The sequence below is a fragment of the Entamoeba histolytica genome, genomic scaffold, assembly GCF_000208925.1.
Source record: "Entamoeba histolytica HM-1:IMSS scf_1104750517757 genomic scaffold, whole genome shotgun sequence".
Taxonomy (NCBI): domain Eukaryota; phylum Evosea; order Mastigamoebida; family Endamoebidae; genus Entamoeba; species Entamoeba histolytica.
The window spans coordinates 4,398-19,666 of record NW_001915130.1 but is presented as its reverse complement, the minus strand read 5'-3'; the positions used below and the strand labels follow the sequence as shown (position 1 = coordinate 19,666).

Genomic DNA, 15,269 nt, shown 5'->3' with positions numbered 1-15,269 from the left:
GTGACTATAAATATTTGTGACAATAAGTAATATAGGGAATTTTTTTGTGACTGCTGACGTCATCAAATACAGTTTAATCAATGTATAATGGATTAATGATATTGTGAGTGTATGTATTGATAATGGGAGTTTACGACCCTTTTAGCATTAAAAATCTTTTTTAATCATAATCAGGTTCAGTCATCCCATTCACTGTGTTACTGTGATCCTCTTCACCTTATGATTACGACTAAAACGATTATTTAATTTCTTACGGGTTTATACATCATTTTAATACAGGATATCATTATCCATCATATATTATGTATCAAATAAGCTTCAACTATTTAAACTCCAATTTAGATTCAACTGAGTTATTGAAATAAATGAGACGTACAAGAAGAGCCACGGCTACTAGACCAACTTCAACGAGAAGAAATTTAAGAAGTACTATGGCTGGGAATTTAAAAGCTGCTTTTCAACAAAGAGATTCAACTCAAGTAGTGTTGAATGCTACTGAAACAGTACAATTAGCTATTCCAGCAAATACTAATGGTGCTACAACTGTTAGAAATGTTACTAAATTACTTTGCGGCACGGAATTCTTCCAACATTATGCTGGAATGTATGATCAATTTAAAATAGATGGAGTGTCAGTGTCAGCTGAAATTGTTTACAATACATTTGGTCAAGCTGCAATGACATTTCCTAATGTTATCACTGCATGGGATAGAAATGGTATAGATAAAGCAGTAGCAAGTCAAGTAACACAAGAAGGACAAGGTGTATTAAGTAATGTACCAATAGTACCAGGTCCTTATCAAGTGAGTTCATATTCAAGTGCAGTAAGTAGAGCATATTATCCAGGAGCTAGATGGGGTATTACAAGAAGACTTGTTGCATCTTCATTACAAGAGAAGAGTATTTATCTTCCAACAGTAAAGACTGCTGAAGTATTAACTGAATCTACTTTATATGCAGCATGGAATCCTGATTTCTTACTTTCTGTTCTTTTAGGAAATCAAACAGCTACATGTCAAACACTTGTATTTAATTTAACATGGTCATGGGTTGTTTCACTTAGAGGATTGAGAAAAAGTACACTTGATGTTATTCCAACACCTGCTGCTAATTCACTTGGTTATGCTAATACTAATGCTGGTACAGTTGCATCAGGTACAAATAATGCAATGATTCCTGTTAGTATGACTACAACTAACAATGGTGGTGTTGTTACTACTGAAAATCCAATTTATACTTCAATGGTACAAACAACAGGAGGACAACTATCTTCTTCTTCTAATACTTGGACTATTGATTCATTTAAAATGTATTTGAATAATATATTTTATAATGCAGGAATTTCACAAGTTAATGCTATGGATTTGAATTTTGATCAAATTGCTATAGAACAACCATCACAAAATGCTCAAAGTTTAACTATTAGTGGAGGTAGTTCAAGTGTTATGAGAGTACGTTTAGTTGTATTTGCTACTGCTGGTACTCTTGGTGCTGGAGTAAAAGGATATAATATATCTGCTTATTTATTTGGTAATGCTAATACTAATGCACATACTGTTACTATTTCAACTGATGCTGATACTTATGTTATTGCAAGTAATGTATTTGATATTTATGGAATTAACTTACCTGATACTTCTACTGGTGCTAATTCAGAAGTTAAAATTAATGTTAAAACTACTACTGGTTCATCAACTGATGTAGTTGGATCTCTTTTATATGCTTATAGTGGAACAGCTGAAGATACGGCAGTTACTATTGCTTCAGGTGCATTACCAGTTGCTACTGGAACAGTTGGAAGTGGAGTATTGAATCCAGTTGTACTTGTTAGTAAAACATTTGTTACTGGATTGTTTTCAAATGATAACCAAAAACTTATTAGTGCTTAAATTAATTGAATTATTTTATTGGGAAGTTTTCTGAAAGTAGAGATGAGTATAGTATTATTGCAGGGTCTTGCTTACCCTCTTCAGTACGAGCATATTCCGAATTATAACAAAGTAGAGCGGTTGTTTCTTCTATAGTTGTTCCTTTACAAAAATAAAGAATACCATTATTTGCTGCACCTTCTGTATTTAATTTTAATATATATGTTATTGTATATTTGTTTGTAACAGCAGGAGTGTTTATTTCTATTTCTGATACATATAAACCATTGACTACATTAAATTTAAATACTATATATTGATAATTTCCTTTTTCTGTAATTCTTAAGTAGTCATAAGTTTCTGAGTTACTTGTGAATTTGTGTAATTTTGCATCTGCTTCTATTAGGTCTGTAATATCGGTGTTATGTTCTGTGACATTTATTATTTCTGGTGCTACTGTTACTATTGTAAAAGTACCGTTTTGATATACCTTTAAAGAATCTATTTTATATTGTGGTACATTTGTAGTGACATAAACATGATCAAGTGCATCAAGATTATCATCTGGACTGATAGTGTATGAACCGTTTTCAGTAATAGTAACTGCTTTTGTTTGGATTTTTGGTTCAGGTACTTGAGTGATTAATTGAATACTGTCAATGTAATTTTCACTGGTGAATGTTGTTATTCCATTTGTAGTTGTTTCGATAGTTATATCATCTGTATTCACTGTTACTTTGAATGTATTTTTATTTATTTCATCTTTTCTTATTAAAGTTTCTTGTTTTGTTGTCTTGTTAATGATAGACATGAATGATAAAAATGAGTTAATTAATATATTTGTTTATCTTTTATAATTAAAATAAATGTAGATTCTTCTTTTTCTGGAAATGCTATAGTTACTTTTTCATATGCTGAATTGTTTTCTGCTTGATATGTGAGTGTTTCTCTTTGTTTGATTTCTTCATTGGTTAAATTGACATTTAAATCAAGTAAATTCATTGTTTGTTCTTCTTCTATTGGAGTGCAAATATATCTATCAAAATGAACAGTGATATACCATTGACAATTGAATTTGATACTTTTATTATCATTGTTATTTGGTGTTTCTACTCCTATAAAATACCATGGATAAAAAGGAATACTTACATTTTCATTTGTAAATGGTTGAAGTTCAGGTGAATCATATTTCCAATATCCTTCTACTCTTGTAGGTCCATAATAATTTTGTTCTTGTAATGTCATAGCTTTAATAATACTATTAATTTGAAATGCTCCACCTGGATAATAGACTTGTTGTTGTAAATGAGTACTTGAATTAATCATATTAATTACTTTATTTATATCTTTGTCATCTGCAGTGTCTTGATCAATATTGGAACGAATATATGTTGGAAACCATGTAGTACTAACAATAGGAAAATTTAATCCAATTTCTTCTACATTTATTTCTCCTATTGAGAGACTAATTAATGCTTTAAATATTTTAACTCTTTTAAAACAATTACAGAATGATTTATAATTAGTGTTATTGAAGAGTAAATCAAAAAGAGAAGTTGTATATACACCCATTCCTTTATTTAGTTTAACTTCAATTGGGGTATTAAATACAAATTCTACTTCATGTGTATTATTAGGACAGTTATTTCTAGAACGGATCATTTGAATATAAAGATGAACTGAATAATTCATAATATGAGTGCAGACTCCAGTGATTCTAATCACTCGTCTAAATGTACAGAAGAAGTGTTTAAAGAAAGTACATGGAATATTATTCGTAAAATAGTCATGCTTCTATTATCATGTATATTATTAATAGCTAGTTGTTTCTTTGCATTTTTTGAAAGTAGAAGACAAGGGAATGTCATGAATGCAGTAGAAGAAGTATTAGAAGTAGTAAAAACTTTAATTCCTAATTAACTTTTTATTTTAATGTGTTTGGTTAAGAAGAGAAAACAACGATTAAATCTTCATAAAAGAAGATACGGTTCATATGGTTCAATACGATTTAATTATGATGGAATACCAAGAAGTAATCAAACAAAATATAAACCATTTAATACTTCTAAGTATATGAGTGGTATATTACAGAATAATAAACAAGGGATGTATTATACTCCACCTCGACCAAATAGAAAAGAAACATTAAATGAAATGCAAACACATAGAAAGAGAAAAATGATTAATGATGTAGATGAAGATTTAGAACGATTGAATAATAATCAAGCATATATTAGAAGAGTAGTACCACCTGAATTATGGAAGAGAATTGAAGATGTTGCATTTGAACCAAATGTAGTAAGAAGATATGAAAAGTTGCAAGATATTCTAGTACCAGAAGCTATTACTACTCATTCATCCAAAGATTATTATCATAAAATTCATATTGGTGCAAGAACAAATAGAAGTGATAATAAAGGTACCATCTTTAAACCATCTGATTTTGAAAGAAGAGGATTATATCAATATTTACATAAACAACCTCATTTTAATAAAATAGAAAGTGGGAAAGAGAAATATGAAATGATGAAGAATGTTTATAATCAATTAGAACGATGGGGAACAAGTGATGATCGTACTGATTATGAAAAAGTATTACTTAGAGTATCACCTGATGATGATAAAATTAATCATTTTAAAACAATAAATGAAACATTAAATATTATAATAAATAATCAATTATCTTCTTTCTTTGGTTTACTTTCTTCTTCTTTCTTTTTATCTTTTAATACAAATTTAGTTTTGTATTCTTTCTTTGGTACTTCTGGTGTCTTTACTTTTTTAATCTGTGGTTTATCCCACATTAAGCCTTTCTTTCTGGCTATTCTATACACCAAGCTCCAATATGGCTTTTTTAATCCTTTTAATTCATCTTCCTTGGTGTATTCCTCAATGGAGTTTACTAATTTGATCATTGTGTCTATGAGTTCATCTGCATCCATAGATACAAACTTACCCATAGCATGGTCAGCAATCATGTCTTTGATGGTTGTCATGTATGAATGATTAAACAGTTCAAAATAAATAGTTTAAATATTCAATTTATCTCTTTTCGGAGTACATTATCAAAACTCATACTCGTACTCATATTCTATTTCTGGTTCTTCTACTTCTTCTATACCTTGTTCTATTTCTTCTTCTCCTTCATTTACATCAACGTTTTCGTCATTATGTTTAAAGTTATTCCAATATTTTTGTTGATCTTTTATTGTTAACTCTTTTGGAATGTCTTCAACTCTTAAATCTTCTTCTCCTTGTTCTATTATTGGTTTAATTTGTTCTGGTAATATATTTTTAGAGTTATCTTTATTAATATCTTGTGTTATATTTGAATAGAGCAATGGTTGTTTAGCATGTTTTCTAATTCTATTTTTGATATTTTTCAATTCTCTTTTCAATTCTTTTAAGTCATCGAAGAGTTCTTCATCTGTTATTTTTGGAGTATTCTTCTTGACTTCTTTGACTTTTCGTTCTTTCTTTTGAATTAATGGCTTTTTAATTTCTTTTTCTTCTCTTTTCTTTTCCAATTTTTCATTCGTTAATGAAGTATTCATTATTTTGAGCTTCTTCTGTTTCGATTAATGCTTCATTTTGTGGAATTTCTATTTTTGTTTCATTTATTGCTTCTTCTCTTTCTTCTTTCTCTTCTATTGGTAAGAATTGTTGTAATTCTTCTAAATATATTCCTCGTTCAAAATCTCTCTTTTCTTGATATTCATTAGTATCTTCTAATTGATGTTTTCGTTTTGAGTTATCTCTATTTTTATCTATCCATTGTTTGATAGTATTTCTATTCTCTCTTGGTGGTCTAGGTGGTATAATATTTCTATCTGGTTCTTTTTCATCTTTATGTATTTCTATTTCTTCTTCCATTGCTTTATCTTTTATTTCTTCAAGTATTTGTGGTATTTTATCTTCTTCTACATTATCTGCTAGTATTATATCATTATTTTCATTTGTTAATATTAATGGTATAGTAGTATCTTCCACATTATCATTCTCTTGTTCTAATTTATTATTGTTTTCTATTATTTCTTGTTGAATTATAGCTAATTCATTTCCTAATTGTTGTGGGTCATTAATATCAATTATATCTTCTAATATTCTGAGTGTATTATCATCATATGTAAGTATTTCTTCTGGTTTATTTGGATTTACTATTTCATATATATTTGTACTGTTATCATTATCATTGTTATTCTCTTCTTCTCCTTCTTTAATTGAGTCTTCATTAACATTCATTTCTTTATTATATTCTTCATAATCTGGATCATCAAATATTGATTCTTCTGTTTTGCTATAATCTTCATTAATCAAGTCTGGTTTATTTACTCTTTCTGGTTCATTGTCTGGATCAAAGTAATTATTTGATTGATAACTATCTGGATGTAAATCTACATCATCTTCTTCAAAATATTCATCTTCTCCATTATCTGGATCATAAGTAGTATTCATTCCATTGTTAAATGAATAATCATTATAATTATCATAGTATTGATTGTTATGAATATTTCCATAACTTCCCCATTTTCGTTTTAATACATTTGGTCTATACCAATAACTCATTTTAAAAATAAAAATAAAAGATAAACCAAAAATTAGTTAATTAAAATTTCCACCTAACCACCTATTTGCTAATTCTCTAGCTTGTTGAGTTAATTCAACATCTGGTTCTTTAGGTGGTACTATTGCTGTATCATTCTCTTTTAACAGAGATAATATTAAAGATTTTCTTTTCTCTCTGTTTTCTTCTACTGGCTTTGGCTCTTCAAGTACCATGGGAGGAGGCATGCTTTCTTCTTCTAATTCTTCTATTATATCATTCAAATCATCTATTGTATCATCTCCCATATCATCTAAATTAACATCTTCTTCAACTTCATTCTCCAATAGCATTTCAACTAATTTAGGATCTAATCCATCATATTTATTTTTATCCCGTACTGCTTCTTCCTTAGGTGGTGGTTCAATATATAATTTCTCATTAGTTTGGAGTACTACTGTATTTTTCTCCATCCAATCGAAGTCTTCAAACTCTTTGGCTCTTTCTTGTAGAGCTTTCCAACTACCTGGATTTAATACTAATATTGTTGGAATTGATGTCACTTTTACATGTGAATATTTAATGTTTATTGTAATTTGTTCACCTCTCGTACTTATAAGCGATTTAAATTCTGGCCATGTAATATCATTTAAATTGGCATCATCAAATAATCTAATATCATATCTTACATTTTCATTGTGGCCATCTAACATAAAATGCCCTCTAAACTCATCTACCTTTAAATCTCTAAGCATGTCATTTACAAATTCCGTTTTCCCCATTTTTGTATCACTTACTAATACAAGTGTTCTAACTCTTTTTTTATTTCCTTTTATTACCGAATCTAGCCATATTCTACTGTTTTTAACTAATGCATTATCTTCCTTCCATGGTTGTAGTTTGATTCTTATACGATTGTTTCTATCTCTATCATGCTCTTGCATCCAAATCGAATCGAATTTTGCTATATTATTCATGTATCCTTTAACACTTACACTTTTTAGATAAGCATGTGCCTCTTCAAGATCAGGCATCTTTAATGCTTTACTCAAATCTCTATCTCCAAGTCTCCCTCGGTCTAAGTTTAATTTACCTATTTCACTGAATACTGCACCATCATTCGGATGTTTAACGTTTTGTTTTTTAATGTAGTCTATAATAGATTTTATACTTCCGTCGTAGTGTTCACTTTCTGTAATCTTTTCAAACTTAATAAAATACTTTTCATTGTTTAGTTGTATAAATGGTTTCTTTCTACTATGGGTTGTTTCTTCTAATTGGAAAAACATGTGTACGTGTTTATTTGTTCCCTTTGTCGTTTTACTAATGGCAGCGTACTTTATTTTTGCTTCTTTATTCTTCGTGGAACACCACTGTTCTAGTGCTTTTTTTAATGTAGAGTCTGTTGGTATTTTATCTTGAGGCTTTAAGTTTAACGTGACTAATCCATGCATACTCTTAAATTCATAGTATTTATTTTTGTTTTCTTGCATTTTGTTTGAATGGTGTGGGATTAATGAGATTTCTTTTTATTCTGTATAGAATTTTCTATTTTGTCTGTTTATTGACTGTATGAGGTAATGTATGAGGTAGAAAATGATTTTTAAACTATAAAGAATAATAAAGTTATAATTCAATTAATTTATAAATGCCTCTTTAAGTGTCTGTTTGTTGTGTTGTTTACACGTTTCATGTGTTATTTAAACTGGAATACTTTTTATTTTATTCGATGTTCCCTCTCTTGTCTAGCATTGTGCAAGACATCGACGAAACCTGTAAAGGTCTCCTCGAGAGCGATGGTTTAGATTTGGACACCAAGTGTCTAATCTATTCTATTCTCTATTTTATGAGGAGATTCGAGGAGATTCACTATAATTATAGTGATGTTTTATTTTATTACCTTACAGGTTTCGTCGATTCTTGCACTAAGGATCAACGATTTAATAAACTGGGTGGTTTATTAGAATTATTAGAAAATTTCCATTTCGTTAATGATTTGGAATAATAATTAATTTACTATTTTTTATTTTATTTATTTTTATTTAATAAACAAAATAATATTAAAAAGAATTAAATTATTTTAATTATCTTTTGGAGCTCTTGGCTTCTTGGATAATTCTTTGGATATCTCCACTCTTCTTCTTCTTTCTCTTTCAGTTGCTCTTATTTTAAAAGCATCTAAAACGTCTTTATAATTACTCTTAATATCGGAGGCCACATCACAAATAGATTCTACTAACTCTGCTTCTTCTTCTAAGACTTTATTAAATTTATCATCTTCCAGATAACAATCTTGTTCTTTCTTGTAGCAATTAATCAAATCATCACAAAAATCTTTTAGACAATCCATGTCTAAAAAGTAGTCTTTTAATATTCTTATGTCGATGTTTTCTATTTTTGCAGTTTCTAATCTATCGTCAGTATCCATTCGCTATGACATCTTTCAATCTTCAACAGTTTAAATATTAAGATGTAACAGACATTCAGACAGATGGAGAGACAAACAGACATTTTTTATTTTTATTATATTATATTTTTATTAAAAGTATAGTATAAAAGTCAATCATTACCTCATATACTACCTCATATCAGCCATTTAATTTGTTATTTAAACAGCAATAATATTTTAGCATTCAATGTCTTTTAGTGGTACTTTTAGAAGGACACGTCTTTCTGTACTACTCTCGGCTATTGCCAGGGAAGTGAAGTCCCAACTCAGTCGAGCCAATGATAATAATACTGAAATAGTATTATATGGTTTAATTTATTGGTTCCGAGTTTGGGATCATAAATACCATTTAAAGTACTCGGACCAAATGAATAAATGGCTCGACTACATAATGGTGGATATTTATTCCACCATTATGGATTGTGGTCCTCTTTTATTCTTACTCAATACGCTTTATTCAGGCAGGTATATTCCTGATATTGATCATTTTAATTGAATGCTTTTTATTCCTTTTTATTTTATTTTATTATTGCTTATTGTTTAAATAACAAATTATTTTCTTTTTAAAATTTTGAATAACAAAAATAAATAACAAAATTTTAAAATTAATTAAATTAAATTAAACTAGAGAGGTCTAGTTTTTCTTCTCTCTGGTTTTGTCTCTTCTTCTTTCTTCTTCTCTGCTTCACTGATTCTCTTCTCTCTCTCTTCTCTTTCTCTTCTTCTTTCAACTCTGTAATAATAAGTTTATTTTTCTTTTTAAACGTATTTATAGTTTCGTATAATTCATCGATAACATCGATATGTTTTGTAATAACCATATTAAAGTATTTCAAAGGCATTCTTCCAAGGGATAAATCTACTCCTCCGCTTAATATTGAACATTGTTTACTGATATCAACAATACCTGTCAGTAAATCAATAAAATCTCCGATAACAATACTTCTTCTGTCAATTTCGGTTTCATCTTCGCTGTCAAATCCGTCTCTCCTTCCAACGCTTGCTGCTCCGTACATTCAACTATCTAATGACCATATCTAGATGGTAGGGTCATTAAATAATAGAATAGTATTATTCTTAATAGTTTATTTAACTATTCTTTGGACATGTTCCACTCAAGGTGTTCATTACGAATGAAATCCCGTTTTCATACGTGAAACACCTATAAATATTTGGGACAATAAGTAATAACCTCATATCAAGTATAATAATAAATAGTATTTTTACTATTAATTATTTACTATAAATTGTGTCTGCCACGTCAGCAGTCACAAAAAATTCCCTATATTACTTATTGTCACAAATATTTATAGTCACAAATATTTATAGTCACAAACGCGCGTAGCGCGTTATTGACCCTTCGGGTCAATTGTGACTATAAATATTTGTGACAATAAGTAATATAGTAATTTTTGTGACTGCTGACGTCATCTATCACAATGGGTTATAAACCATTTATATTTAAAGATTTCAGTGTTTTTAATCTCCTTACTAACTCTTTGTGAATTAATCAATTTATTGTTAATATAACATGTATTATTTCTCTATTATTTCTTAATTTCTTTTGTAATTCTTTGTATTTATTTATTTTATGAATATAATTTAATTCTAAATTATTATCTTGACATATAACAACATCTATAATATATCATTTCTTTTCTTTCATATTTTGTTAATATATATCTTGTCTTCTATCATTGAATTAATTGTCACTAACCAATAAATCTTTATTGTAAGTTATGACCATTTTATCATTATTAATACATTTAGGAGGATTATTAAAGTCGATAGCATCAAATTCATTAAGATGGGTAATTAATATATGTTTATATATTTGTTTACAAACATAATCATGTTTTGATATTTGATTCTTTTTCATTACATCCTAACAAGATATGATTAATAGATGCAATTGTGTTATGACAATGTTTACAATATTTTAAAGCATCATTTTGGAGTATTTTTGATTTAATACTTCCTGTCATAGTTACTCCTTCTTGCATTTTTACTATTTTGAGGAATGCATTTCTTTTTATATTTAATGACCTCCATGTGGTTACTGTTAGTTTTTTATCATTGAAAGTGCCATTTGCACATCTTATATATTCTCCACATTTCTTTTCTTTCCATTCATTTAAATATCTTTCATTTAATTCATTATTTACCCATTCAAATATTTTCTTTACATTGTGCTTTCTTTCATTTAATTCTATTACATTCATTAATTCATTAAAATTAATCTTCTTACCAAATGCTTTCTTCATTCTTTTAATATTCAATTTGGATTTTCTTTTATTGCATCTATCATTTCTCCTATTCCTGTGTTTGATATTTATATTTTAAATATATTCTTCTTAATTCTTTAGCACATTCATCTCTTGCTGACATTAATCCTAATCCCAATTCATTTATTTTAACATATAATCTACCTTTGGGATGTTTCTACTATATAATTGGAGTTGTATCAATGATTTTCTTATTTGTTTATCTATCTTCTCCAATTCTCCTAGTTTATATTTGACAATACAAAATCCATATCTTAATTTGGAGATTATATCATTATTAATATTTCTTATTGTATTGAGGCTGCTGTATTTCATAGTATTTAATGATGATAGAATAGAAGATACATAATTTAATATTCTTGTACAATATTTATTAATATTTACTTTATCTCATATTTCAATACTAAGATATTTATAAGGGTTATCATTAGTTACTCTTGGTAGTTCAGCTAATTCACCATTTATTTGATTATTAATATTAGTCATTATCCCACTCTTTTCTATATTAATTTTTAATCCTATTGCATTAAATATTTCTTTAGTTAATTTGTGTGCTTTTTCCATTTCATCGATGCTATTAGTCATTATTTTTAAATCGTCCATATACAATATTTGGTTTAACTGGACTTGTTTTTCTTCTCCATTCATTTTGATATTTAATTTGTTTATTTGTTTATCTAATTGTTTAGATAATATATCAATAGATAATACAAATAAAAGTGGAGATAAACTATCACAATGTATTATTCATATTTCTACATTAATCATACCTACACTTTCTTGATTATAATATAAATTAAGATATGTATTATTTAATATATAATATACTATTAATTACTGCTAGTGGGATATTAAAATAAATTAAACATTGTTTAATCCATTGATGATTAATACTATCATATGCTTTGGATATGTCATAATATCTTTCTACCACTTCCATTTATTCTTTATTAATAATTGAATGATTATAGTGATGTATAATAATCCTTCTTTTGATGCATATGTGTATTTTTTACATCCAATTTGATTTAATGAGAGTTGTTTTTCAATTTGATTTAGCATCAGCTGGCTTTCTATTTTCATTTTTAATATTGATGTATACACTTTTAACAGACAATTAAACACGTTATTGGTCTGTAATTCTGTGGGTCTAATTTATCTCCTTTCTTATATATTAATATTGTTCTTCCTTGAATGAAATGAAGAGGTATTTCATTAGGATTGTTCAACCATTCATTAAATAATTTTATTAAATACTTCTTTGGTTGTTCTAAATATTTAATCCAAAATCTTTGTATTTTATCAACACCGTGTGCCTTCCAGTTAGCAGTAAATTTAATAGCACAGTCTAGTTCATTTGGAGTGATTATTGATATTCTATTATTAATTCTATTTTCAATTAATATTTCATATAAATTAATATTCAGGAAATCTATATTAGTGTTGGTTTCATAGATTCATTTCCAGAAATTAATAGTGAGATATTATCTGGATATTCATCTTCTTTAGGCTTATTTAGATGTTGCCTTTTCCCATATTTCATCATTTTATATTTCAATCTTATTCTTTTCAAATTATTCTTTCTTGCTTCTATTTCTATTCTTTTCATCTTTCGGAGGTATTTATAATAGTTTATTTGTTCAATTGTTTTTATTTTAATATGGTATATATCATATTTCTTAATATGTATTATTCTTTTTAATTTCATATATTGTTTATTATTGAGTAAATCTCTCAATCTACATATTTTTGATTGTAATATTCTTTCTATACTTTTCTTTCCACTTCTTTCTTGTTTATTTTTATTAATGATGTTAATAGTTGAAGCTACAGATTTAATATAATGATAATAATCATCTAATGTATTGATTATTATTTCATTTTTATTAATAATATTAATTATTTGATGTACTTTCTTCTTATTGTAATAATAGTTAATAAATTGGACATCTTCTTGTTCTTTCTTTTCTTCTTCTTTAAATATTTTCATTACCTCCTCTTCTTCTATTTCTTCTTTCTTGTTCACTTTTGATATTATTTCTTTTAATTCATTATCTTTCCATTGATGTTTTATTATTTCTTCCTCCATTATTCTATTGATTCTCTTTTAATTTCATTCTTTATTTTAAATGTCTTCTTCAATATTTCTTTATATTCATTAATATCATTTGCTTTAATTCCAAATTCTTGTATTAGTCTTTCTATTATTTCTTCTTTAAGTTTGACCTCTTAATTTTCTTTCAAATAATTTCAAAACAAAACATTTATAAAGTGTTAAAATTTCTTCTTTTCTATCTGTTTGCTTCCCCCGTTTTTTTTGGTTGTCTAATTCTAATGTGGTGATCTTCTTATGCTGAATATCCATTTCTTCAATGGATTTCTGCGTTAACTTTCTTTTTTTGGAAGATCATCTTCACTTGATGATATTTCATCAGCTACTACCACATTGTGGGAGAGGTCATTCACAATTTGTGTTTCTGATGAGTCTGTTATATTGTAAGTTACCTCATCTTTCTTCTTTTCTTCTAGTGTGTTTTTATTTTCTAATTTAGATAATTTATCTTTCAGGAATAATAATTGTTGTGTTAAGTTATTTACTTCAAACATTTTCCTCTCAGACTCAGCATGGAATTTGAATATTTTTTATCGCACTCGTTGTTTTTTGTGCTTATCTCATTCTCATGCTTCCTCTTTAATGCCATAATATCTTTTGTTAGTTTCTTAATGGTTTGGTCTTTTATTTGTATTTCCTTTTTCATTTCTTCTTTCTCTTTCATATCCTCCTCCACTTTCTTTTCTATTTCTTCTACTCTTTTTTCCTTTTTACTGTTTTCTTCTTCCTTTTCTACCAGCCTCTTCTTCTCTCCTTTAGTGATCTTCTTCTCCTCAGCAAGCCTCTTCTCCTCTTCTTCTAGCCTCTTCTTCTCCTCAGCAAACCTAGCTTCTACTCTCGTAGAATCTTTATCATCGTCTTCTTCACTTTCAATACTCATTACATAGTTATTGTATATTCTATTGTCTTTAATCTCATTTGGGTTGTACTGATTATTGTCTTCTTCCATAGTCATACTAATAATTTCTTCTTCCATTCTGATTGTTTTGGTTTTTTCTCGTGCAAGAAAATACCATCTTCTCCATATTGTTGATGATGTATATTCTTTAATCTTGGTATTTTTAATTTCTCCTATTTCTTGTGGTGTAAATATTTTAATTTCTTTTTCAATGATTCTTTTCCAATATTCTTGGTTTTGTATTTCAATCATTTCTTTTCTTTGATTTCTATTTTGTTTCTTATTTTGATATTGTTTATACCTTCTTTGAGTGTTATTGTGGTACTTGTTTTTCTTATATTGATATTGTTTATTTCTATTGAAGTTATTATTAAAGTGTTTATGACGATGATTATGAATGAAGTGATGAGTGAAACGATTTGTATCATCTATGTTGTGATAGTTATGGTTATAATTGTTATTGTAATGGTTAGTGTGATTATTCATGTATCTCTGTCAATATAGATAATACCTATTTTTAATCACTTCTATATCAAAGAAATTTTCAAGTAAATATAAAATTGATTGCAAAAGGTGAAATAATTTCAAAAATAAATAAAGCAAAACAGAGAAAGGAAAAAAAAAAAAGGTAATACGAAAAAAAAGAAAAAATTAAAAAAAATAAAAAATCAAAAAGAAAAAAACGAAAAAGAATAAAAGTAATAGAAAATTTGAGAGAAATAGAAATACAAGTATTTATACTTATGTCCTACTTATACTACTTATACTACTTATACTACTTATACACCCTTATGTATATGTATGTACACCTTATTATGTCTTATTCCTATTCATTTTCTTACTCTTTTCACTTTCTATATCCAAGCATTCGTGCCCGAGTGGTCTAAGGGGGCCGTCTCAAGAACGGCTATCGCAAGATGCGTGGGTTCGAACCCCACCGGATGCATTCTTTTATCTCCTCCTTATATACTCTCTATTATCCTATTATCCTATTATCCTTATTATCTCTCTTTTCTATCCTATATCTCTCATTTCTTCTATCTCTATTATTACCTTAGGGGATGTAGCTCATTTGGTAGAGCTTTCGCTTCGCATGCGAAGGGCAAGGGGATC

At 27.8% G+C, this 15,269-nt stretch overlaps 7 protein-coding genes, 1 non-coding gene and 1 pseudogene across 8 annotated transcripts, besides 2 other annotated features; 3 read left to right on the top strand and 6 right to left on the bottom strand.

Annotated features, from left to right (window-relative positions):
- Positions 1 to 365: 365 nt before the first annotated feature.
- EHI_095510 (uncharacterized protein) lies at positions 366 to 1,889 on the top strand (the record flags this gene model as incomplete). The annotated part of the gene is made up of 1 exon (XM_001914060.1): positions 366 to 1,889. The coding sequence occupies one exon, from the start codon at positions 366 to 368 to the stop codon at positions 1,887 to 1,889; it is 1,524 nt and encodes a 507-aa protein (XP_001914095.1).
- Positions 1,890 to 1,899: 10 nt separating this feature from the next.
- On the bottom strand, positions 1,900 to 2,679 carry EHI_095500 (uncharacterized protein; the record flags this gene model as incomplete). The annotated part of the gene is made up of 1 exon (XM_001914059.1): positions 1,900 to 2,679. One exon carries the CDS (start codon positions 2,677 to 2,679, stop codon positions 1,900 to 1,902), a length of 780 nt encoding a protein of 259 aa, XP_001914094.1.
- Positions 2,680 to 2,699: 20 nt separating this feature from the next.
- On the bottom strand, positions 2,700 to 3,530 carry EHI_095490 (uncharacterized protein; the record flags this gene model as incomplete). Its single annotated transcript, XM_644125.2, has 1 exon — positions 2,700 to 3,530. One exon carries the CDS (start codon positions 3,528 to 3,530, stop codon positions 2,700 to 2,702), a length of 831 nt encoding a protein of 276 aa, XP_649217.2.
- A 33-nt stretch (positions 3,531 to 3,563) lies between these two features.
- EHI_095480 (uncharacterized protein) lies at positions 3,564 to 4,874 on the top strand (the record flags this gene model as incomplete). The annotated part of the gene is made up of 3 exons (XM_644124.1): positions 3,564 to 3,764; positions 3,819 to 3,900; positions 3,973 to 4,874. The coding sequence occupies 3 exons, from the start codon at positions 3,564 to 3,566 to the stop codon at positions 4,872 to 4,874; spliced, it is 1,185 nt and encodes a 394-aa protein (XP_649216.1).
- Positions 4,875 to 4,933: 59 nt separating this feature from the next.
- On the bottom strand, positions 4,934 to 6,433 carry EHI_095470 (annotated as a pseudogene).
- A 37-nt stretch (positions 6,434 to 6,470) lies between these two features.
- On the bottom strand, positions 6,471 to 7,904 carry EHI_095460 (uncharacterized protein; the record flags this gene model as incomplete). Its single annotated transcript, XM_644131.2, has 1 exon — positions 6,471 to 7,904. One exon carries the CDS (start codon positions 7,902 to 7,904, stop codon positions 6,471 to 6,473), a length of 1,434 nt encoding a protein of 477 aa, XP_649223.2.
- A 587-nt stretch (positions 7,905 to 8,491) lies between these two features.
- EHI_095450 (uncharacterized protein) lies at positions 8,492 to 8,839 on the bottom strand (the record flags this gene model as incomplete). The annotated part of the gene is made up of 1 exon (XM_644130.1): positions 8,492 to 8,839. One exon carries the CDS (start codon positions 8,837 to 8,839, stop codon positions 8,492 to 8,494), a length of 348 nt encoding a protein of 115 aa, XP_649222.1.
- A 635-nt stretch (positions 8,840 to 9,474) lies between these two features.
- Positions 9,475 to 9,876, bottom strand: EHI_095440 (uncharacterized protein; the record flags this gene model as incomplete). Its single annotated transcript, XM_644129.1, has 1 exon — positions 9,475 to 9,876. One exon carries the CDS (start codon positions 9,874 to 9,876, stop codon positions 9,475 to 9,477), a length of 402 nt encoding a protein of 133 aa, XP_649221.1.
- A 451-nt stretch (positions 9,877 to 10,327) lies between these two features.
- Positions 10,328 to 14,058: a repeat region.
- Positions 13,876 to 14,687: a repeat region.
- A 333-nt stretch (positions 14,688 to 15,020) lies between these two features.
- On the top strand, positions 15,021 to 15,102 carry EHI_095430. The gene has a single exon. It is a non-coding gene; the product is annotated as a tRNA-Leu (tRNA).
- The last annotated feature ends 167 nt before the right edge of the window (positions 15,103 to 15,269 follow it).